Here is a 25,225-nt window from a genome sequence, read left to right on the forward strand (position 1 = left end):
GCTGCAGAATCATTTTATTAAATAAGAACAGAGCATACTCGTTGGGAGGCAGAAATACTCATTGCATGGTCATAACATTTATTTCTACGGCTCATAATTCTGAATCCCATCACCCCCTGCTCGATTTAAACCCCTTAGGCTGTTATCATGCTTTGATTGGATAGAATATTACCTGACATTTTATTTCTAAGTCAATTGGCAAGAGTCTTGTATTGTGTTTTTTGAACTATTGAAACAAAACAGCCCACCAGAAGATCTGTAGACCTAATTTAAAACTCCTACTCTCTTCCACAGGCTCATTGCGTGGTATTACCTGAAAGTATAATATGAAACACAATTATACATCTGGAAGTGAAAAGCAGAAAAAGAATAGAGAAAGATAAGAGCATGAAGAAGAACAGATACGTTCATTGCCTTTTTGAAAACTTGCTCTTCAGGGTCATGACGCATCAGAGACAATGGAAGAATCAAGCTGTAGCAGCAGCAGGTATTGAAGATGTAAAAACAAGTGAAACACTGGACCTCAACTTCCCACAAAAGATATGACAGATTCAGTCACTTTTGAAGGTAAAGATGGTGTGGAAAATGCAACTAAGTGATGAAAAATGTACTCCAGTCAAAACAGAAGACAGCATATATTTTAGAGAGGTTCCTTACATTAGCGACATCGCTTTGTAGCCTAATTCTCTTTCATCAGATATGAATGCAACTGATAAAAGATCATTCAACACCCTTAAAAGAGTCAAAAATTACTTACATTCTGCTATATCTCAAGAGCATTTAATGAGTTTAGCAATTTTAGCAATTGAAAGTTCTGCATAGCAAGATGTAAAATATGACAAGTTAATTGACAATTTTGTGCAAAGGAAGTGTAGAAGAAAGCATGTATAAATTTTATATCTATAAATATTTTATGTAAATCATTGACTTTTCATCCATATTGTTCCTTTAAATAAAGTTCATTTTCAAGTGAATAGAAGTGTTTTCTTTTCTCTCTCTATACATATATCATTAATTTGAAATAAAAAATACCGTTTAATAGCAACATGTTATTAACTCCATCATATTTTCAGCTCCCTAAAAGGGCTGTGCACAGGACCCGATGGATCATACACCCACCACTGCTGCTGAAGGACTTTTTCCATTATAATTTAATATTAAATCTAAATACTCTGATGAAATTGGTTTGCGTGACATGGGTGTCCAGTCTTCAACACACACCGCTTGTTTGCACTGCACTCCTAGAAATGATCAGACTCATGTACCTGGCTGTGGCCTGTTGGCAAAGTATGAGCAATAAGAACAGAAGAACAATAAGAGCATGGATCAGAACCAAAGGCCCATTCAGTCCAGCAGGCAGCTCCACAGTGGTCAACTAGAGACCTGTGAGAAACCCACAAACCAAACATGAGGGCAATAACCCCCTCTTCCTCCTGTTTCCCAGCAACTGCTTCCCAGCATATTCCCTCTGATCCTTGATGCCATAAATGGCCATTGTGACTAGTAGTCCTCCGTAGCCTTATCCTCCAGGAATTTCTCTAATCCCCTTCTAAAACCATCCAAGCTGGCAGCTTTCGCGACATCTTGCGGTAGCAAATCCCATACTTTAACTATGTGCTGAGAAGAAGGGCTTCCTTTTAAGAAGGAAGTTAACCGAGAACTATGGAACTCTCTCCCTCCCGTAAGAGGCAAGCGGCGGCCACCGACTTGGATGGCTTTAAAAGGGGCTTGGACAAATTTATGGAGGATACAGCTAACCATGGCTACTTACTGGCTGTGATGGCTTTGCTCTGCCTCCACAGAGGCAGCATGCTTCTGTATATCAGTGGCTGGGGGGGGGGGGGACAGCAGGAGGAAAGAGTGCTCAGATCCTGCTCACAGGTGTACCTGGTTGTTCATGGGGAGAATGACCAACTGGGCTAGATGGACCATTGGCCTGACTCTCCTGATGTCCCTTATTATGATAAAGTTCTCTCTATATGCATAGCTGTGTGTGTGTGCTTGCGCAGCTGGGGGGAAATGCAGGGCACTCTAAACATGCCCAGGGGCAACCTTCTCTAATTATTACTACTATTACTACTACTACTACTACTACTTATTCATTCATTCATTTATTATTATTATTATTATTATTATTATTATTATTATTATTATTATTTATACCCCACCCGTCTGGCTGGTTGGGAGGCCACTCTGGGTGCCTCCCAACAGTATTAATAGAACATCAAACATTAAAAACGTTCCTAAACAGGGCTGCTTTCAGATGTCTTCTGAAAGTCAGATAGTTTATTTCCTTGACATCTGGCGGGAGGGCGTTCCACAGGGCGGGCGCCACTACTGAGAAGGCCCTCTGCCTGGTTCCCTGTGGTTTCACTTCCCGCCGCCGTGAGGGAATTGCCAGAAGGCCCTCAGTGCTGGACCACAGTATCCGGGCTGAATGGTGGGGGTAGAGATGCTCCTTCAGGTATACTGGGCCGAGGCTGCTTAAGGCTCTAAAGGTGAGACCAACACTTTGAATTGTGCTCAGAAACGTCCTGGAAGCCAATGTAGGTCTTTCAGGACCAGTGTTATATGGTCTGGGCGGCCACTCCCGGTCACCAGTCTAGCTGCTGCATTCTGGATTAGTTGGTGTTTCCGGGTCACCTTCAAAGGTAGCCCCACGCAGAGTGTAGTCCAAGCCAGGAAACACTGCTTCACCACCAGCAATGTTGTTGTTTAGTCATTTAGTCATGTCCAACTCTTTGTGACCCCATGGACCAGAGCACGCCAGGCACTCCTGTCTTCCACTGCCTCCAGGAGTTTGGTCAAACTCATGCTGGTAGCTTCGAGAACACTGTCCAACCATCTCGTCCTCTGTCATCCCCTTCTCCTTGTGCCCTCCATCTTTCCCTACATCAGGGTCTTCTCTTCTCATGAGGTGGCCAAAGTATTGGAGTCTCAGCTTCAGGATCTGTCCTTCCAGTGAGCGCTCAGGGCTGATTTCCTTAAGAATGGAGAGGTTTGATCTTCTTGCAGTCCATGGGACTCTCAAGAGTCTCCTCCAGCACCATAATTCAAAAGCATCAATTCTAGCTAGGCGGGGAATGGGCAAGGGTTCCTAAACTTAGGACACACATAGGGGTGCCAACTGGAACAAAATATTGGGGGGGCAGGTAAGTCCCATCGCTCAAATGCACACTGTTATTTGAATGGCAATGCTCATCAACTGCGGGGTGGGGGGGAAATCAAATATTTTATTGGGGGTCTGGGTGCTGAAAGGACCTGATCCCCCAGGACTTGGCTCCTATCACCCTCCCACCCAGGGCCACTTCCGCACTCGAGGGCGATGCGGCTGCCGGCAGGGGAGATTCGGGGCTGCGCGCCACGTCGCCGCCCTCCGCAACCGGAAGCCTCCCCGCCCCCGCTCCGACGCTGAGGGGGAGAGAAAAGAGGAGGCGCCACCGGGCGGGTGTCGGCGGCAGAAGCGGCGCCTCCTAGTGTCCCTCAGGTCCCTCGAAGGCTGAGGAGAAAAAGCCGCCCTCTTCCCTCGCGCCGCCCGCCTTCTGACAGTTGCCAAGCGGGGCGGGGTCGGGAGAGCCGTTGCCGCCTCCCCTCTCCCCCGCCCCCTCCCTCCCCCCCCCCCGGACTCGGGCACGTTTCGTTGCCTGGTCGGCGGTGACAGAAGAAGGCCGGCGGCCCCCTCGGCCCCCTCAGCGCCGGGCGGACGCAGGGGAGAGCGGGCGCCTCTCTCGCCGCCCTCCTCCGGGGACTCCGCCGCGGCCCGCTGCGGGGATGTGCCATCCTTTACCATGGCGAGGAGGCTCTTCGCGGGGGCCTGGCTCAGGAAGCCCTATTACAGCCAGGTGAGCCCCGGGTGGGCCGGAGACCGGGGTCAGGAGAAGGGGCTGCGGCGGGAGGAGGAGGAGGAGGAGGAGGAAGGCGGCGTCGGCCGCAGCGCCGGAGGGGAGGGAGCGAGGCCGGCAGGTGCGCGAGGCGGGGGCGGCGCACCTGGGCGGGAGGAGAGGGAGGCGCGCGGGGCGCCGTTCCCACGGGAAGCAGGGGAACGCGTGTTAGATCTGTCGCCGCTCAAGAGACCCACCACCCTTTCCCTTCCCACCCCGCTCCGTTGGAGTTTGCCCCTTAACAAGCCTACCTACGCCGGTGCCAACTTGAATAAAATAATTGATTTTTGGATGGGGGTGGGGCGGGTAAGCCCTGTCCCGCATAATCGATCCCATGACACGAGCTGTTGCCACACTGTTGGCATGGCAATGCCCAAAAACTTGGGGGGCGAGGGGGGGGCTGGCGCCCTAATAGATATATAGATATATTGGGGGGCAGCGAAGACCCCCCCCCAGGAGTTGGCTCCTATGCCAACCTTCTAGGCGTTGTAATGGAGAGATGGAGGTAGTAACATAGGAGCCAACTCCTAGGGGCCTGAGGACCCTTTGTGCGCCCCACCCCATAAAATATTTGAGCGGGCCACCAACCCAAAAGTTGATGTGCATTGCCATTCAAATGGGGTATGTGTGCCAAGTCTTGTGATTGTGTGAAGCAGGGATTTACTCCCCCCCCCCCATATTTTATTAATGTTAGCGCCCCTGGTTGGCCATTTGCGGCTCTTGCTTGCCCAAGCTTTCTCCACTCTTCCGCTTCTCCTCCCTCCCACTCACTCCTTCCCAGTCCCTGCTGTTTTTGGAGCGCTTTTTGCTTAATCTGGTGGTTCCGGGGCTCCTCAGTGGTTCTGGGGTCCTCCCTATGTAACTTGAATTTTTTGAGTTTGCGCAATGAATTTTGTACCGTTTTTCCAGATTTCAGATGTACCCGGCTGGTTTCTCACCTCCACAGTTCAACAGTTTGAATCTATATTATATATATAAATTCAACAACAATTTATATGCCACTTGATTTTAGGAAAGCCTCTATGCAGTTTACAGAAAGATATTGCACTGAAAGGCTGCAGCTTCATGTCAGCTGCAAGATAAGACACAATGTTAAAAGGCAGAAAATGTGCTTTAGAAAGTGTTAATCTTGTTAGAGAGGCTAATACAGAAACAGCCAGATGTACTAGTTTTATGCATGTTCATCTGCCTTTGGTTATGTACTAGTTCTTTGAGAGCACAAGTGAGAAGAATACTGTTGCAGTCATGTCCTGCCTATGGAATTCCTGTATAAATTTTGTTGGTTGTTGTGAGAACGGGATACTGGCCTGATCCAGCAGGACTCTTTGACAGTCACATGTATGTATGTGTGTTATGTATAAATCTGTATCAGAATAACTGTGGAGGAAATACTGTGCTTTTTATCACACATCCATGTACTTCACTTATCTAACCTAGCCCCTAACCTCTCTGGGGGAGAGCATTTCACAGGCAGGGAACCACCACAGAGAAGGCCTGTTCTTGGGTTGCCAACCTCCAGCCTCTCATGGAGGAGGAACATGAAGAAGGGCCTCAGATGATAGTCACAAGGTCTGGGGTGGTTCATATGGGGAGAGGCGATCCCTGAGGTATTGTGGTCCTGAGTCATTTAAGGCTTTATAGGTCAAAACCAGCACTTTGAATTGGGCCTGGAAACTAATTGGAAGCTAGTGTATTCAGGCCAGGATTGGTGTTATATGCTCAAACCATTTTGGACAAGTGAGCAACCTGGCCGGTGAAGTTTCTGAACCATCTTCAGAGGCAGCCCTTGTATAACATGCTGCAGTAATCTAACCTAGATGTTACCAGAGCACAGACAACAGAAGTTAGGCTATCCCTGCCCAGATGGGGGCACAGCTAGGCTACCAGCTGAAACTGATGGAAGACACTCTGTGTCACTGAGGGCACCTGAGCCTCAAGTCATAGCAATGGACCCCGAATTACCCCCAAGCTACATACTCACTGATTCAGAGGGAGTGTAACCTCATCAAGAACAAGCAAACTCCCATTCATCCGGTCTAGGGAACCACCCACAAATGGTGCCTCAGTCTTATCAGGATTGAACTTCATTTTGTTGGCTCTCTTCCAGTCCATTACCAAGGCAACACAACAGTCCACTGCCACACCAGCAGATGTAAAGGAGAAGTGTGTCATCAGCATATTGCTGACAAGTTACTCCAAAACTTCAGATGACCCCACTCAGCAATTTCATGTAGTTATAAGTGATAAAATTGAACCTTGAGGGACCCCACATTGAAGGCTCCATGGGGCTGAAGAGCACCAGTGGCGTAGCGTGGGTTGTCAGCACCCGGGGCAAGGCAAGTAATTTGCGCCCCCTAACCCGTGGATTTGTGCCCCCTAACCCATGGATTTGCCCTAACCCCAGATGTTGCGCCCGGTGCGGCCGGCCCCCCCTGCACCCCCCCACGCTACGCCACTGAAGAGCACTCCCCAAGCATCACCCTCTAGAAATGACCATCCAATTAGGACCTAAATCATTACAAAGTGGTGCCACCCACCCCTAACTTGGACATCCACTCCAGAAGGATACCATAGTCGATGCTGTTGAAAGCTGCCGAGAGGTCAAGGAGAATTAACAAGGATACATAGGTCAACATACAGGAAGATCAAAGCAGTTTCTGTGCCAAAACCAGTCCTAAACTCCAATTGAAATGGATCTAGAAAATCAGTTTCCTCCAAGAGGACCTGCCCAAGAAAAAGAGATTGGCAACTGGCCAGTAATTACTTAGATTTTCCAAATCCAGGGAGGGTTTCTCAAGGAGTGGTTTTACTACTGCCAGGCAGGGACCACCCCCTCTCACAAGGAGGCATTAATCACTCCCTGGCCCAGCAAGCTGTCCCATCCCTACCAATTTTTAACAGCCAAGAGGGGAAGGGTCCAGAGCGCAAGTGATTGCCTTAACTGAGCCAAGCACCTTGTCCACTTCCTCAAGCCTTGCTAACGGAATCTCATCCAATATAACAATACTAGACAATGCTCTGGTTTCATCTGCTATAACACTGGAGTCAAGAGCCTGTTGGATGCAAGCGGTTTTATCCTCAAAATGCTTTGCAAACAGGTAACAGTGAGCTGTCACCAGTTCAGTCACCTCCTTTAGACCAGACTGTAATTGAGGATGCAATGGAGGCAGCAAAGTATCCTACAAAGAATAATAACTTCCTCCAAGGAAATTAAAGTTCTTAACCATATTCTCTTGAATGAAGAATACCAGTCATTCCCGGAAGTTGTGTGTTTGATTTAATTCATTCAATGTGCTGTGTATTATTATTTTTTTAAAATGTTTCCTACACGTTATGCACAATTCTCTGCTTAGGCACTGCAGACAGTTACCCCAGTGTTTTAAGTGAAATGTTTGTTTTATCGGTATTTTTGTAACATGGTCAGTGTGGTATCTGCTTCCACTTTGATTTTTTAAAAATTAGTATTTATATTGATTAAAACCTATATGGCACAAATGAAATATTGTTCCTTTGCCAGCCTGTTGGTCCCTGGGTGTTTTGGACTATGATTCCTATCAACCCCAGGCAGCATGGTGCTGGCTACATTGTTAGGAGATATACGGTATTCTAAAATATCTGGAGGGCACCAGGTTCATGATGGTGTCTTGAAGGAAGCAGCTGAAGGCTGCTATAGCTGGTATAAACTGAGAAGAGATTGGTTCGTTCCTTTGGCTGGTGAAGTGAGGATAAGAACTTCAGGTATCTTGTTGGTTCATGTGCAATTTTTAAAATATATTTTTAAAATATATTTTAATTCTCTGTGTTGTAAAGCAGAGAATTATGTACGTACATTTTTTGGAGGGGTGTCTTTTAAAAGAAGCACAAGAAGTTGGAAAAATTGCTTCCTGGAAAGACTGGTGCTTTTCATTGTCCAAGCTGGAAACTTGAACAACTTCACTGATGAGGAATGTATCCCAAGCAGTCAGAAGTTACTCATTTGAAGGCACTTCAGTGATACTTTATTGAACTCGGTGTTTTACTGGTGATCTGTATCTGTTGGTATTTTTTTGCTATTTTGCATTTTTGTACATGGTTGAAAACTTATATTAGTACAATAGAGCTACTTTGGATAAAATTGGGGCTCTTTGTTTGTTGTGCAGACTTTTAGGGAGGCAAAAGCAAGGAAGAGCAGCATAGTCTTTGTCCTTAGTTTGCCTTGTGTTTTCAAATAACTATCTAGTAGCAACATGGAACACAGAAGGGGTTAATGATTAGGAAGCCTGTTAACTGTATTCTGTTTTATTTTTATTTAAAGGGTATACCTTGCCCTTCAGTAAAAAAAAAAAAATCAAGGTAGCTTACAAAGAAATCAAGATTATGATAACAAAGGCAACATCATTAAACATTTCAGCCAGTATTTAAACTAATTTTGGTTAGGGTACATTGGGGAGAGAGCTGTGCAAACATTCTGCTAAACAGGGTGATGTGGCTGCTTGCAAGGTCAGACAAATGTAACTCTCTGTCTAAGGTCAAGATACTTCAATATTTTATCTTTGTGTATGTGTGTAAGTCTGTCCTAAAAATAAACAGCATTAACAGGGATCTATATTTTGCTCTGGGCAAGAACTATATCTTGTTTCTGTACCAGATGCTTCTCACTCAGTGTGTGTTCATGTATATTTGCATATGGTGTAGGCAGCATAGAATATAATTTTATCACTGAGCACTTGCATTTTCCCATTTGTAAAGCAGAGGAAATTGCCTTGTTTCTTATTTTGGTGAAACATAACACCTGCAAAGTATAGGTATATTACAGTTCTGCCTTTGTCCTACATTTCTGCTTCATAGCTTGCTCTTCTTTGAACATAAATTGTAAGCCTTTCCCCACTATGGAAATCCAACACATTTGCATCTCCATCATGCCCCTTTCTTCTAGGTTGTCCTCAAATCTTTGTGTCCTTGGAACAGTTTCAAGCCCCATCGTTTTCCTCCTCCACAAGTAATTCTAGAAGCTATCTGATTCAATGAAGCACATTGCAGCATCATTGTTCAGTTCCAGTACTTGAATATGCTTCCATATTCAAACACTTGTTAGAGATTTATAATTGACAAATGCATATGGTGCCGTATTTGTAAGCTGTTTTCTATAATACATACATTTCTGATGTATCCAGTTAGCATCTTAATCTTATTCTAACTTAGTACATATTCTAACTTAGTTCTATAACTTTAGTGAACCCCACCCTCAAAAGGAACAGAGTATAAAATAAAGTAAGGAGTCTTTTTTTTTTTTTTTTGAGGAAGGGAAAGCAACTTTTAAACTACACAGAGCTGCTCTTAGGAATGTTGTTTTCAAAAGACATCATGATACAGTTGCCTTGTGTTTGCTTTGTGTGGATGTTAAAAACATGGTTAATAGAAATAACGACTGACATCTTTTATGACAACAAAATTATATGGAGAACACTAATGTTTTCTGATTTGTTTACCTGCGGTTGAAGATCTGACATCTTCACTTCTAGAACTTTGTTTATAGTACATGAAGTTTGCTGCCATACCCTTGTATTGCCTTGACAAAGAGAGGAAGGAAGGGAGTTGTTGTGGGTTTTTTTTTTTTTTAAAAAAAAGACTTACATGCTTTAAGTCTTATAGGGATCTCCACTCTCATGGGTTAGTAAGCCTTGTAGGAGGGCTGATGGCTCCCTCTTAAAAATGTTTAAGAGCTTAGGAGGTAGCCTCTAGAATGGGTACTTGCTGTACTGGCTTCTCTCTTGGCATTTGATTTCTGTCTTCTGCCTTCAATGTAATTAGGGGATGTGCTGGCACTGAGTTTAACTGTGGCTGCATGTGGTTAAGATTCCCATTTAATCTGGATTTTAAATCTCATGGGCTTCTGTAAAAACACTGAAGCTAGAAATCCACAGGAAGCCACATATTTCAATTACTTGATTTGGTTATTTGGCCAAACTACAATATTAATAAGCATGTCCGTCTTCTGCCACCATCTGCTTCCTTGTGCTGCTCCTGGCAACCACAACAGAATTTTTGTGTGTGTTCCTTAGCCATGCCATGGGACTTGACTTGTTGGCTATCCCTTATTTCAGGGAGAAAGCCAAGACTTGCTGTATTCATAAATCTCTGCTATTTTTTCCCTGGTTGTGGTAGTGAGGGGGGAAGGGGTGATTATGAAGCTCCTAGGCTGCACCTTTTTCTAGTTCCTGGCAGCAGGACAAATCTTGTATGCAACAGGGAAGGCAGAAGATGAAGGATCTGGGGAACTAAAGCAAGGAGATATGGAACAGCAGAAGGCTGCTTTAAACTTCTTTTGTAGCCCATTAATATTAAAATACAATAGTTCAAAGCACTGCATCTTATTCATCATCATCTCTGACTAGGTCTGTTTCTAGTATCAATGTGCTCTGGAACCTTTCCAGACTCAACTTTTGCCAGAAATTGTGCTGTTTGAGATGCATCTCACATGGTGAATAACTAATTACCATGCAGTTCACACTGTTTAACAGAATATTGACTCTGTAAATGCCTTGCTAGGTGTCGTCATTTGCGTTTTTTCTTTCTGTGGTTTTTGGTTCATTTCCAAGAGAATTAGTGGGAATGAGAAAGGCAGTAAGGGAAAGAAAATCATTTGCTAGCTCTGAAACAATTTTATTCTGATGTCACAGTTCCCCCCCAAAAAATGCTTGTTATTTTACTTTGACTTAGCATGACTAGTTAAAGCTTTGTGGGGAACTGATGCAGAGTTGGCTTGTATATCTGTAAATAACCTCTTATCACTTAACAAAGCCATTTTCTTTAGTATTCGTAGATGTGTAAGTTTTTATATTGAACATCTAATTATTTTAAGGTCACATCAGTGGAAGTGCATTTTGCCAGCTTGTTTCCATGACACCTCCTGGATATTTTAATTTGTTTTGTTTTTCATAATTTTTATTAGCAAACAGAAAAGTTTCACAGTACTCTTAGTTATATTTAATTACAATGTGCATTAGATCTTTGTGTCAAGAAAGATTATATGAAAGTGAAGGAAAGGAAAGGCATTTCAACATCCTAGAGAAAATAAGAATTTGACTTAAACAATGATAAAGCTATTACTTATTATTACTTATTATAGTCTTTTTAAAGTTTTTGTAATTAACATAGTATAGTCTTTGAATCATTTGAAAAGAAAAGAAAACTGTTATATTCACATTAATGTAGAAATGAAAGAAAAGAAGTCATCAACCGTATTAAAAAATATTTTTGCGGGGCAGTTTGTCTGGTTATTTAGAGTCCAGAATGCAATGGCCAGAAAGTGACTTTGGGTGGCTAGCTGTACTAGTTTCCAGTTACTTGGAGCATCTGAAGATGCTTCTTCTGTACTCTTAAAATAATGACATTGTTTGAACTCTGGTCACCTGCAGAAATATAGGAAGCTACCTTATACCATGTCGGACAGTTGGTCCATGTAGCTCAGCATTGCCTACACACTGACTTGGCAACAGCTCTCCAAGACTTCAGGCAGGGTTCCCTCCCAGCCTTAGCTGGACATGCTAGGGATTAAACCTGGAATCTTCTGCATGCGAAGGAGATGCTCTACCTCTGAGTTATTGTAATCTACCATATGCCCTCCCCACACAAGCGTCATCAGGATTGTCTATGAAGAGCTTTGGCTATGGGTATCCCATATATCACCTTGTGCCTCTTCCTGCTTTTAGAAACCCCTGCCCAGTCAGTCTGCCTTTCTGTATTGAGGACATTGGTAAAAATAGACCTTTATAAGAATTTGGGTTTATTCAAAATTATGTTGGGTTTCACTGGCTGTTGATGCTATCTGCTGCTAATTAGTTGAATTTATTTCAATGGATTTTATTGGCTGGTAACTTTGACATTGTAGCTTTTGAACTGTTAGTCTTTCAAAGCACACTGGGAAGTAGAATATAAATAAATGAAGTCTTGTGATACTGGCAAACGTGAAATTCTCTGTATTAGTAATACTATTGGCTATAACTTTAATTGTGCCATAAATGTGATTTTCAGTAGGCTTTATACACACAGTAAATGCTATGCTGATAGTTTTCTTTAGCAGTATCTGTTTTTCTAATGTTAAGAAATAAACATTCTGTCTAATTCTTGTTGATATGCACTTAATAGGCTTGAGTTTAGTCTGCAGTTTTATTGCTCATTCTTGCATGCCATAGATAGCAGTTGAGTCTTTAATCTGACTTCCTTCATAACTTTATTTTGTGTGGAAAGGGAATACAGTCTGGTGTTTGGAGATTACTGTTCTGGTTATTATGGGTTAATTTCCTTTCGCCATAAAGCCTCTTCTGATGCTGGACCAATTCATTTTCTGGAGGAAGTACCTTCCCTGTGATATCTTTGTAGGTGAAGGCAATGAAAAGTAGATAAGAAATATTTTAAATAAATAATAAACAAGAAGGATGCAAACAATATATTTAGCTTGTTGAATTCCATGTTTTGCCAGTGAGCCCTGCTTTGCACATAAAAATGGCTTGATCCATCATACGTTTTTCCAGCAGTGGCCAGTTGACTATCTCTTAGACCCCATAAAAATAACCAGGGCACACTGGTGATAGCTTTTCTATGATTGCTCATAAGTGTTCGGCCTCATTGTCTGTGGAGGTTTGGGGCCTACTAAGACTTATATCCGATATATCAATTTCAGTAACTCATATTTAGTACAAAACCAAATCCAAGACACACAAATATAAGCCAAAATTAGACTATACAATAAGAGAAAACAGGTCCATCAACTTCCTGAAAATTCTTCCTTTTTAAAATGTCTGTACATATGAATTGATAATCTCCAAGTGTCCCTATTTTCCAGGGATGCCCCTGATTTAGAGAAGCCATCCTGGTCTCTGATTTGATCCCAGAATGTCCCACTTTTCCTTAGCATGTCTGTATTGGAGAAATGTTGGAGGGTACGGAGTTATCTGACCCCTGAGCCATCTGAAGGCAATCCTGTATAGGGAAGGTTTTTTTAATGTTATTGTTTTATTATATTATTATATATGTTGGAAGCCGCCCAGAGTGGCTGGGGCAACCCAGTAAGATGTGTGGGGTATAAATAATAAAATTATCATTATGGAATGGGACGTCCCTATTTTCACTGAAGAAATGTTGGAGGGTGTGTGAATGCCATTGATGTCATGGGTTGTGAGTAAACTTCCGCTCTCCTGTTTTGTAACTTCTCTCTTCTCATTTCCCTTCTTTCACAATGCTGCATATTGTTAAATTTCAGCCAGTTGTATAAATGTAAATCTAGGACTATGCTAGATCCTTATAACAGTACTTCTGGGTTAACAAAAAAGGGCATTATTAATCAGGATCTGCTGTCTAGTCAAGGAATGCAGCTTCACCTGTATTGTTGTCTCCAAGGAACAGCATCGGCATTACAAACAATTGCATGAAAATCCTTTTTTTTTTTAAAAGGCACCTTTGGAAGGAACAGAAGGAAACAGAGAATCAGCAGGCATGGGTGCTCAACTCTTTCCCCTGCCTGTTGCACATCCACTCCTAATTCACCCTTACAACCACTCTTCCTCCCCGGTCCCCATCAGACTCCATACATGCTGTGGGTGAGGCAGTTTTGTGGGTTGATTTGAAGTTGTAGTGGGGTGGTTTGAGCAGAGAATTGTGGGGCAGCCCTCTCCATTTTGCTTCTTTTTGAAGTTGACATGGGGAGAGAGGGTAGTTCATTATATAATTTCACATGAAATGCCTGTTTCAGCCTTAGACTTAGATGTCTGGGAATAAAAAGCAACTCTTTCTCACAATATTTTGATGGAGTGTGGAATGGAGTAGTTTCTTTCCTCTCTTCAAAATCTATTTAAAAACCTAAGTGGTAAACCTTTAAAAGGAGCCAAAAAAGAGTGACGGCATAAGTAAGCAACGTATGGCTGAATTGTACAGAGAGGGAGATACCACATTCATTCTGTGGACCAAAGTCTGCCAGTGTTTTTAGAAAGGGGGAGTAGTGCAACAAGTCTCACTTTCTTGCTAGAGGGGGTGTGTGGAGAGAAATGCATTAAAAGCCTGTGGAAGGTGAGAGTGAACACTCCAACTAGTTTGCCAGGCAAAGTGAAATTTGACTCCTGTTAACTTCAAACAAACTTTTATATATGAATAATGGTGTTTTTTGTTTGTCTCTTCATATAAAGGAAACTGAAGTCTGTTTGTTCACAGGTTGGGTACAATACAGGCAGGCAAAGAATGAGTTTTCTTTTACTGACCCATCTCTGACCTGAAACTTGATTTGAAGGGATCATGTTTTATGGATAAAACACAATTAGTTTTTCTTCCACATACCTCTGATCTACACCTTCATGAATTGGGGCTTTTGATAGTTTTGTTACTTGAGCAATAATATTGCATACCTTTTGTTTGAAAAAGTAGGCATAGCATATGCACTATATAGTAAGTGGTGAGTGAATACATCTGAGACATATCTGGTAGCTGGCTTCCCAGGCCAATAAAGTGGGAGAGTAAAGAAGTATTGGTACTGAAGCACTTTGCAGAGGAGGCTAACCTGCCACCCTTTGCATTCTTTTCAAATGTGGTATTTAATCAAAAGTGGCTTGTTACATGAATTCCAGAGCTAAACTTATGTATAGACATAGATATTGGATCATCTAAAACATTGGTAGTGCCAGCTGGCTAGTTCCTGTGTCAGGCTACTTCAAATACTGTTGTGATAGTATTATTATTGTTATTATTATTATTATTATTATTATTATTATTACTACTACTACTACTACAGTTATAGCCCACTTTTCCACCAAGGAGCTAAAGTGGTACACATGGTTCTTCCCTTCTCCAGTGTTATCCACACAGCAACCCTGTGGCCCAAGGTCACTCTGTGAGCATCATGGCTCAGTGGGGATTTGAATCTTCATTCCTCCAAGTCCTAATCCTGGTCATGATAGTACGTAAAACTTCCATAGAAAACGTGTGTGTGTGTGTAAAATCCTTAAATTCTTAAGTTCAGAAACTGCCATTTCTTGCTATTGCTGGTGCTGACAAGTGAGATATAAATGATAAGATACTTTCCCTACTCAGGTGAAAATAAAAGAACTACCTCTACAATTCTGTGTTATTGGTATATATCAATCTGAATAGATACTGGATTATTCTGGACCAGTTTTAACAAGTGGTGATTAATTATTACTTTTTAATTCTCCTTCCAGTTACTCCTACCTACTTCACATGGTGGCTATATGACAGGCATAGGCGAACTCAGCCCTCCAGATGTTTTGAGACTACAATTCCCATCATCCCTGACCACTGGTTCTGTTAGCTAGGGATGATGGGAGTTGTAGTCCCAAAACATCTGGAGGGCTGAGTTTGCCTATGCCTGTTATATGAGGACAAAACTTGAACTCCCAGTGGTTCACCCAGAGGTTTCTGGAGAGAACTGAAACTAAATGTAATTGAGTTTGCTTTCAATGCTGTGAAATAAAATTCTCTACTTTATTTGGATTGAAGCTAATGCCAATTTGCATTTTATTTACTACCAAAGCTATTACTTAGCACAGTGAAATTAGGTTATGCAAGATGTCATAAAATATTACTGAAACCGTTCCCTCCCATCCCCTCTTGTTTGTCTCTCTACCCTAAAGGTTCGCTTCTCTTACATGCGGATGAAGTATCTCTTCTTCTCCTGGCTAGGGGTATTTATTGGCAGCTGGATTATTTATGTTCAGTATTCATCTTACACAGAACTTTGTAGAGGGCATGATTGCAAGAAAATAATAGTAAGTACATTTTAAAAATATTTTAATTATATATATAATTATTATAATATATATAAAATAACCAATGTTATCTTTTGCTATTGCGTATAGTAAATAGCACAGTTTTCAGCAATTTGTTGTTATGCACTACTGTGTATCAAAATGAGGTATACAATAACTTTTCTTTTGTGCACTCGATATTTTTTCAGATAATTAACCCAGTTTAATATAAGAACATAGGAAGAGCCCTGCTGAATTAGGCCAAAGATTCATCTACTTCAGTGACCTCTTGTCACAGTGGCCACCAGATGTCCATGGGAAGCTTTTTAATATGACAACAGTTTCCTTACTTCTGGCACCCTACAACTGGAATTCAGAATCATGTTGCCTCTAACAAGGGAGGCAGAACATATCCATCATAGCATAGCCAACAATAGCCTTTCTTCCCATGAATTTGCCTAATCTTCCTATCACTGCATCTTCTAGAAGAGCATTCAATAATGATGTGAAAATGTTCTTTCTTTTGTTTTGTTGGAAGAGAAGAAAATGGTTAAGGCAGTGGGAGCGGATGGCGGGCAAAGGGAGACTAGACAATGAAAAAAGAAATAAAATGTCTGGAATCTTGAGACCAAAGGAACCTTCAAAGTGAATCAGGGTGGTTGGGTCCCCGGGATACCCGATCATTGGAGGTAGAAAATGTATTGATACTCATATAGTGGTCTTCTCTGCCATTTTTTCCAGTGTGATAAGTACAAGACTGGAGTTATTGATGGATCAGCATGTAGTAGCCTATGTACAAGACAAACTCTGTATTTTGGAAAATGTTTGTCAACCAAGCCCAACAATCAGGTATGTCTGCTCTATATTTTTGTCAAGTTCATAAAAACATTAAGCAGTGATAAATCTGGTAATTGGACAACTTTGGTATATTACTGTCAAAAGGACTTCTGAATCAAATACAGAAGAAATGCACTCAAAAATATTCATGTTATATATACTGCCTCATGATTTAAAAACACTGGATACTGGCAGCATCATTTCTTCTAATACTGAACCTGGGTGGTAAATTTGGCAGGAAAACAATTCCACCTGAAAAATAACAGTTTCTGCATATTTAGACTACGTCAGTGTATTGAAGTTAATTCATTTGTAAATTTCAAAGAAAATTAAACTTTTTAAAACAACAACAACCGCCCTGTGTGTGTTCAGTGACTTGCAGGATTTATGGGATGTTGAAGGTGTCATTTGAAGAGTAGGGAGACTGGCCATTTTGAGCACCTTATGGTATTCTGGCTAGAGGACTAGGATTTTGGGAAGTCCTCTTGTTAGCTTACACTAGTTCTATATTATACTAGAATGCTTCAGGAAAGACATATTTGCTTAGTATGCTGAACTCCCCCAAGCCCCTCACTGTATAACAAGAGGGTACTCAGGTTTGGCAATAGTAGCCTTAACCCTTTAACATTTTATAGCACTAGAGAGAGTGGTGACTGGGAAGTTATGTCTCCTGACAAACAGGAAAAGGGCACACACTCACCTTCCAGAAACCCCTTAGTGTGACATGTTTAAGGGTGGCTGGACCACAGAACAAGAGCATCTGTTAGGATTGGGTGCCACAGCATTTTGTTTGCCTTTGGTTACCGTCTAAAAGGAGTCTGGCTAGAATGGTTTGTAATGTCATGCAGTTCTATTGCAAAAAAAAAGAAATCTGAATCGCCAGCCAGTGGAGAACATTATGACCCCAACCCAGCTACTTGTGATTATCATTGAAACAGTGGGTGGTATTCAGCGAAGATTTACTTGGATTAGACCCATTAAAATTAATGAACATGACTAAGTTAGGTCCATTAATTTCTGTAAGTCTACAGTTGAATACCACCCAATAAAATGAGTTCTGTTGCTTAGTCACAGTTAAACTTTAGCTAGGTCTAGATCTTTTTATGGAATAATCTATTCTTAATATACTTTAGTAATATGTTGTAAGGCTAATGCTTCAAACTAAGGTTTGGCATTTGGATTTGCTTTACATTCAATAAGTGTCTGAGCTTGTCATCACTCATAGTTAATGGAAAGAAAATGAATATGGCAGAATTTTAAAACAGTGATTTAAATTCAATGCGGGATTAAAAGAATGCATATTTAAACTTCTGTAGATGGATTTATTTGATACAGACTACAAAACACCCCTCTTTTCATTATTTTCTATGTAGGAACTTCAGCCCTTCAAAAAGTATCTCCCCATAAAAGTGGTAGAATATAGCGCTCACTTTAAAAAGTGAGCATATCACTAAATATGCTTGTTTAGTATATCACTAAATAACCATCTGGGTGGTATAGGTAGTGTTTGCATTCCAGTGCAGTACATTTTGAATATCTATCACAATCAGTGCAAAATGAAGTACATAGTTGAGAAACAGAGATCCTTATACATGACATGAGTTTACTGCTAGACTACTAAAAGCTTTGGATAGCTTTTAAATACTATGTATCTTGTACTTTAACAGTCCCATCCCTGATACACAGGCAGTTACCCTGAATCTGCCTTCTGTTAGCCCCAAAGTATTATACTTAGCAGGACTGTTACTAAGTTAAAGAAATCTTAGACAATAGTTTATCTAGTGTTATGTGACTATTCATAGGCATATTTCTATTATTTTAAAATCACTAGTCCTGAAGAAGAAAATGAGTGTACCGTACTTTTTATGATTCATGCACCCATCTCAGTAGGCACTACCTTGTCAATGGCATTCTCTTCTGTGCCCGAAAAGAACAGGAACATTTCTAAGAAATCACTTGCTGCCTGCGCTACTTTTGTTAGTACTTGTATATAAACATTAAATCTGTCCAATTAATAGAGGCACCATGCTAATGAAAGTTGTTTCAACAGTTAAGCTGGAAATTTAGTCAATTCCAGAATCTCTATCTCTCCTGTGTTGTGTAGATGTATTTAGGAGCCTGGGGCAATCTACAAGGTGTAATAAAATGCCAAATGGAAGAAGTTGCTCACATTGATCTCAGAACTGAACTAGAACCGAGAAAGAAAACTATTCTGTTTGATAAACCAACTAGAGGAACTACAGTTCAGAAATTCAAGGAGATGGTCTATGGACTCTTTAAAGTGAGTATTTACTCTCACCACCTACCTCTAGTGGTGGCTAGTGAGCTCAAAGTACTGGTGATGTCCCTAATCCCCTACCCACCACCCAATTTTTACATAGGCCAGGGATGGGGAACCTTTTTGGCCCGGCAGTCCAGTTCCTGTTGGAACAGGTGTTGACCTGTGGAGGTGGGCTGAGGGGTTTACTTTGCCAGAACGTTCCCTGCATAGAATCCATTGGCAAAGTGCACCAAGCAAGGCTGAACCCTCTGCTTGCCAACTAATAAGTAGAAGGTTTGATTTGATTTGATTTGATTTGATTTGATTTATTATATTTCTATGCCTCTTTTCATCCAAATGAATCTCAAGGCTTAGAAACAATAAATAGCAATAACATGATAGAACGTAATGGAACATCACACAAATACAGCATAATCATATGGAATAAATAACAAATCATCAGTAACACAATTACAGTCTGTGGAACATTGTTAACAAAGCAACAAGCAACAAAATAAGCTGAACACACAACAAATCTATACAGCATATATAATCAATAGAACAACATTAGCAACATAAAAAAATAGCAACCAAAAGACAAACTAAGCACTGTTAAGTTCATACACACGTTTTCCATGCCCCCATGACGCATAAGTTTCAATCCAGCTGGCTGCTGAGGTCTGCTTTGCCATCATGTTTCCCATGAAGCAGTGCTCGGCAGAAGTGACACCCCCCTGCCTACCAGCTAATGTCACTAACTGGTGGACAGGTAAGTGGGGTTTGGGAGAAGTAGCCTCACTGGCCAAGATTGGCTCATGGGCCTGAGGTTCACCACCCCTAATATAGGTATTGCTTCAGGACTAGACTGCATGATGGATTATTTGAAAACCTAGAGGCCGCCACATATTATAAAGTAAGTGGTAAAACTTCCATTTGGTGGGTCGTTGTAAAGAGGTTTTGGAGTTCTCTTTTAAATGGATAACTGGACAAAATTCTGTCTGAAAATAAGAGCTGAGATTTTCAGATTCTTTTGCGACTGTGAAAATACCACCTCAGTTATTACAGAACAATACAATAATGCTAAAATGGCTGCACTACTTAGCACAGAGCACTGGGCAGCTCGGTAATAAACTTTGTTCCTAAATGCCTTTGAACCAGAATAGCCTCCCTAACGTTACTAGAAACAGGAACTGAGAATGAGAAATACGCACCAGCATTTATAGCATTATGTTGGTTGTTACTTTAAAAAAATAGATACATAACTTTATCATATATCTTTTGTTTCTTTTTAGGCAAAACTAGGAGAGCAGGGGAATCTTCCAGAGCTGGTGAATCTCATCTTGTCTGTTGCTGATGGGAACAAAGATGGCCGAGTTTCCTTGCCAGAAGCAAAGTCAGCATGGGCGCTTCTCCAGCTGAATGAATTTCTGCTCATGGTAATTCTCCAGGATAAAGAACATACTCCCAAACTGTTGGGTTTTTGTGGAGATCTATATGTGATGGAAAAAGTTGAATATACCTCTCTTTTTGGAATAAGCCTTCCGTGGATCATAGAACTTTTTATTCCCTCTGGATTCAGAAGAAGCATAGATCAGTGGTTTACTCCATCGTGGCCCAGAAAGGCAAAAATAGCCATAGGGCTTCTAGAATTTGTGGAAGACATTTTCCATGGACCTTATGGGAATTTTCTTATGTGCGACACGAGTGCCAAAAACCTGGGTTACAATGATAAATATGACTTAAAAATGGTGGACATGAGAAAAATAGTGCCAGAAATGAACCTGAAAGAGCTAATTAAAGATCGTCACTGTGAGTCTGACCTGGATTGTGTGTACGGATCGGACTGCAGAACTGTATGTGACCAAAGTAAAATGAAATGTACCACAGAAATAATTCAGCCAAATTTGGCAAAGGTGTGCCAGCTGCTCAAAGATTACCTGCTTCGTGGGGCTCCTCTGGAAATACATGAAGAGTTAGAGAAACAGCTGTACTCATGCATTGCCCTGAAAGTTTCAGCAAACCAGATGGAGATGGAGCATTCCTTGATACTCAACAACCTGAAAACGCTACTGTGGAAGAAAATATCTCATACAAATGATTCTTAGTTTCTTTTTCTCGGAAGAACATTGTTGCTGCTGTAGGAGCTGACTACTTTTTTTCAAACACAGCTTCAACGTTGAAAAAAATCTTTATTTAGCCTCCTCTCTCATCAATGCTCCTTCAAACACAGCCACCACAGTGATTTTTTTTCCAGTTGGAAAATGTATGTTCTCTAAATATCTGCCTGGCAGAGACTACTGAAGCCATATGGCTATAACACTCCCATTAGGGAAAGAATACAGGTTACACATTCTCCTCTTGCCCTTATTCACATTTAAGATAATTTTAGAAGAGCAGAATCAAGATCCTTTTTCTTTTTCTTTTTTTTTAGCAAAACTTGCCTGTTGAAAAAATTCACATGGTACAATTCTAGATGGCTTGTCCTACTTCTGAATACAAATCACGTTCAAGTACTTAGGCACTTCAGATACTCCCTGCATGTGAAAATGTGGCTTGTCAAAGAAAGGGTTGTAAAGTAACCTTCAACCTGAGATGCTAGCTATTTGCATCCTGAGAGGTTTTTGAAGCAGAGTTCTGAAGAATCCCGCAAGCCCAAAGAAGGCTGCAGCCCTTAAACAGTTGTAAGTTACTCTTTTTCTTGCTGCTCCCTACCCCTTCTTCTCTTGTCACTCCCCCAAATTACAAAATGGGTTGTAGTGCTTTTAATTTTTCCTTTGAGGGCTTTTTGAAAAGTGAAAGTAACTTTACAAACATTGGCCACAAGACCCACCACTACTAGAAATTAACATGGTAGAATCCAAGCTACTGTTTATAAATGAAAATAATATTTTTGAGATTGTTTACTAATTTTAGCATGGCAGAATTTGCACATTAGTGATTTTTAAGAAAGAAACTCAGCGTGACAATTGAACATGTTTTAACTGGAGGTTTTTGAAACCAGAACTTTTTGTTACATTTATACATTTGTATACACATTTACCTCATGCGTACATTGAATGTTACTAAGTTGTTGAAACTTCCTAGTTAAAAGTAGGTGTTTTCCCATGCTAGCAGTTGATTTTAAGCACCCACACATCTTGTAGTAGCAATATTTAATGACACTAAACTGATAAATTGCAATCATATGGGTCTTAATGTAAGCAGATGTGTAACTAAAGGTATTACACAGTCTGAAGGCAAAGAGTTGTGGGACACTAAAACTGAATTTTATACATGAGTTGGCAAACTCGTAACTTTAGTGCAATTAATAACCCAACTGTGGTTTGTCTGATGGTAAAACGTTAAAAATCAATCTGGCCAAAGGTAGGCATCCAGCAGCCAAATTCTGTCACATGTTTATTCTGAAGTAATTCCATTACAGCTCAGCAACTCCCAAGTGTGTCGAAATATAAGCCAAGTCCTGTCAATTTCTATGGTTAAGCATTGATACTGAAGAAACAAATATGCCTAATGTTGATCTCACCCAGCTGTTTTTCCTGAACCAAGTAAGCCAAAATTCTTGAATGCAAACCCATTCAGCCAAATGTCGTATAAGTTAATTGCTCTGGCTTTGTGGGTCAAACTTACCATGCTACTTTGAAAATCTGGGTATTTTGAAGTAGACTCTGGAACACATTATGCAGTATCAAAGCTGTTTCTAGAACATGTGGCAAACTGGTAGGAAATTGCATTTAATGGTCCTAAGTTGTAATGTTGCTTACAAAATAGCAAAGTGAAGCAAGACAATGGTAGGGTGTGTGTTTAGACCACCCACCACAGTTCTGTTTTCAGAACTGTGTGGTACTTTTCAATATCTATTTTATATGCTCTTCTAGGGCTAGGGGCACAGTCCTCAGTTCTGAACAAATATGGAAAATTTGAACACATAGCTGTTATTTTACTTTAATTTCTTGTTGCTGACATGTTGCATCAATCATCCACTTCTACCTATTCAAATGACATTTGTTATTGTTTTGACAGAGCTCTTCAGCGTATTCAACTTGACACTAATTCACTCTCTCCACCCTTCACTTGATTCATTGGTATTTCTGTTATAAGAGGGAGAAAATGATGAAGTCTCTTACGTTAATGTATCTCTTCATCTGGGTTTCTTGTATTTAACATGCTCTTTTGTCAACACAAAAAATTTTTTTTCCACATAATGAACATGCACTTAACAAAGCAAACCCATCTTTGTTCCCTGTACAATGTGTAAAGTGTTAATAATTTGCTCTAGAATCTTGCGCATTTTTGCCTTGTGTAAATATTTTTACTAACAATGTTCTTGCACAATGTCCACTTTGTTTTTAAATTAACAGATGTTATTTAAGAGGCAGCATTTAATATTTGCAACCACTAAACAAATCTTTTATCTTACTAGGCATATCCATGCTGGATAAACCTGAATGTCAATATTGTTAAAGTCATTGCTCAGTGGGAAAAAATATTGAGCCAAATATTTCTAGATATTTGAAATTTTCAAATAATGGAACTTGTCAGCAATGCAGTTTGTACTGTATTTCATTTTGATTGCTGTTAAATCACCATCTCCAGGAGACTTCATTTTGAATATGAATTGTTTACAATAAACTGGAATTATTTCCCCATTCTGGCAGTGGCGTGGAACAATAACTTCTAATAGAGGAGAAGGGAAAAGACCTCAATTTTCTGGTGAAAGTAAAGTATTCATGTTCTTCATAAGATAATGGAAATGACAAAAGGTTAACTGGTTCTTGGGCATGAAAGTTAAGCACTCATGGATCCATGTGTTCTAGTTGGTCCCTCCAAATACAGGAAACCAAATGGGGAAGATAGAATGGACAAAACTGGTCCATTTGTACCACCAGGTTTCCATTTTATACCTGCTTAATAACATCTGCTTATTCCTTTTTACAAGGCCTGATAAACTATATAATTGCATTACCTGATCTGGTAGTGAAATTAACAGATCAAAGTCTAAACTGCTTCACAGTAGACCTTGCCAGTTAATCAATGGGAAACCTTTAACTGCCATGAAATCCATCGAGTCAATATGCTACTTTGCCTCACTTCTTCAAAGATCAACTTAAATTCTTGTCATGACTAGTTTGTACTGCCCCCTAGTGGCCCAACCATTACTGTATCCGGACAGCGGTACCTTTGCCTTGGTAGCATCAGTATTGGATTGCAGTGCACTTTACATGGGCCTGCCTTTGAAGTCTGAATGCTTCATAGTGCAGATGGGGCTGCCTATTGAGAGTTTTGAGGTGAACGGATTATAGACCACCAATTGCAACTATACTGGCTGCCTATATGCTTCCAAGACCCATTCAAAGTGCTGGTTTTAACAGATGATGTATGACTCAGGATTTCTCTCTCTTCTGGAATGTCTCTCCAGCATGAACCTACCTGGACCCTTAGATCCTCAGGCCCTCCACAGGTCTCACCTCTGAGGGACGCTGGGCGCGGCAATAAGGAGACAGACTTTAGTTGTGGCTCTCATCGATGAAATGATCTCCCCAGCAAGGTCTGCTTGGCCCTTGAGGACATTTCAGTGCCAGCTGGACTTACCTTTTATATTACTACATAGTCAGGCTGCTGCATGGAGTTATCCTCCCAAGTGAGGCTCTGAGATAACAATTTGCTCCAGGAACAAAGAGGCACCTAGGCAAAGTAGGGACTACACCCAAAGTCTCATGTAACATCATCTGTTGTGTCACACTGCTCACCTTCAGCAGCAGGGATGAGGTTGATAAGGCAGGACTTGCTACAGAGAAATTTGGAGGCAATCATACTGGGCAAGTTTCTCAAATTTGTCTGTGTAGACGGTTGGGCATTATGTCTGGTCCTGGCACAGCTAGCCCTTAAATCTTCTATCAGATTATCCTTCCTGCATCTTAGCAAATGCTTTAACATTGGAATTTCTTCAATGTCTAACAGCACGTCATTCTTTAGTGGAACATGTGAGGAAGTAGGCAGGTTTTTCTAACACTTTTGCTTTTACAAGTATTTACAGAACAACTTTCCTTTTGTCAGGCCTGTGGATTGGATTCAGACATAGTCATACTTAGACCCACTGAGTGCTACCATCTGACTCTTCCCACTCCCCACTCATATTTTAAGATGGACTGCTTGGTTTAGAGGAAGGTGCTGCCATCTCTCTCAATGTCTCGTACCTCAACTGTTAGAACTGTGCCTGCTACCCTACAGAAGGGAAGGTGTTTGTTTTAAAAAGAGAGCCAACATTCTTCTCCAAAGCACCTGTTCTGCCACTTTGACTGAAATAGACAAGCAACACGGAAGATGCTTCATGCACACATACAGCAAGCATAATTGGATGCCAGTTCCATTCTCTAAAGCCCACCCCATTTTCCTCCTCCCCTACTGGCACCATGTCATTAAGGCTTGCGAGTGATGCTAAGTTCATGGAAAAACAACTACTGTTCCTAGAGCTGAACCCAGTTGAGGGATTGGGGTTGGTTTGCATTTCCAAGACC

At 41.1% G+C, this 25,225-nt stretch overlaps 1 protein-coding gene and 1 long non-coding RNA gene across 4 annotated transcripts; one reads left to right on the forward strand and one right to left on the reverse strand.

The window, feature by feature from the left end:
* DIPK1A (divergent protein kinase domain 1A) lies at positions 1 to 23,356 on the forward strand. 3 transcript variants are annotated; one of them, XM_083620713.1, is made up of 5 exons: positions 1 to 1,688; positions 15,500 to 15,634; positions 16,355 to 16,462; positions 18,555 to 18,731; positions 20,003 to 23,356. In XM_083620713.1, the coding sequence occupies exons 2-5, from the start codon at positions 15,515 to 15,517 to the stop codon at positions 20,813 to 20,815; spliced, it is 1,218 nt and encodes a 405-aa protein (XP_083476839.1). In that variant the 5' UTR covers positions 1 to 1,688; positions 15,500 to 15,514; the 3' UTR covers positions 20,816 to 23,356. The 3 variants fall into 3 exon arrangements, with proteins under 3 accessions (XP_083476839.1, XP_083476840.1, XP_083476838.1); XM_083620714.1 differs by having other exon boundaries at positions 1 to 1,681; XM_083620712.1 differs by lacking the exon at positions 1 to 1,688 and adding an exon at positions 2,964 to 3,842.
* Positions 22,637 to 24,545, reverse strand: LOC310765624. Its single transcript, XR_014549687.1, has 2 exons — positions 24,300 to 24,545; positions 22,637 to 24,187 (listed from the first exon to the last, which is right to left on the reverse strand). It is a non-coding gene; the product is annotated as an uncharacterized lncRNA (long non-coding RNA).
* Between the last annotated feature and the right edge of the window lie 680 nt (positions 24,546 to 25,225).

The sequence above is a fragment of the Podarcis filfolensis genome (assembly GCF_964270895.1).
Source record: "Podarcis filfolensis genome assembly, chromosome: 6".
NCBI lineage: Eukaryota > Metazoa > Chordata > Lepidosauria > Squamata > Lacertidae > Podarcis > Podarcis filfolensis.

Excerpts from the sequence above, each read along its gene's own strand:
- DIPK1A (XM_083620712.1), top strand. The coding sequence starts at position 3,789 with ATGGCGAGGAGGCTCTTCGCGGGGGCCTGGCTCAGGAAGCCCTATTAC. Across the intron at positions 15,635-16,354 it reads ATGATTGCAAGAAAATAATA|TGTGATAAGTACAAGACTGG; the intron begins GTAAGTACATTT and ends CATTTTTTCCAG. Across the intron at positions 16,463-18,554 it reads CAACCAAGCCCAACAATCAG|ATGTATTTAGGAGCCTGGGG; the intron begins GTATGTCTGCTC and ends TGTGTTGTGTAG.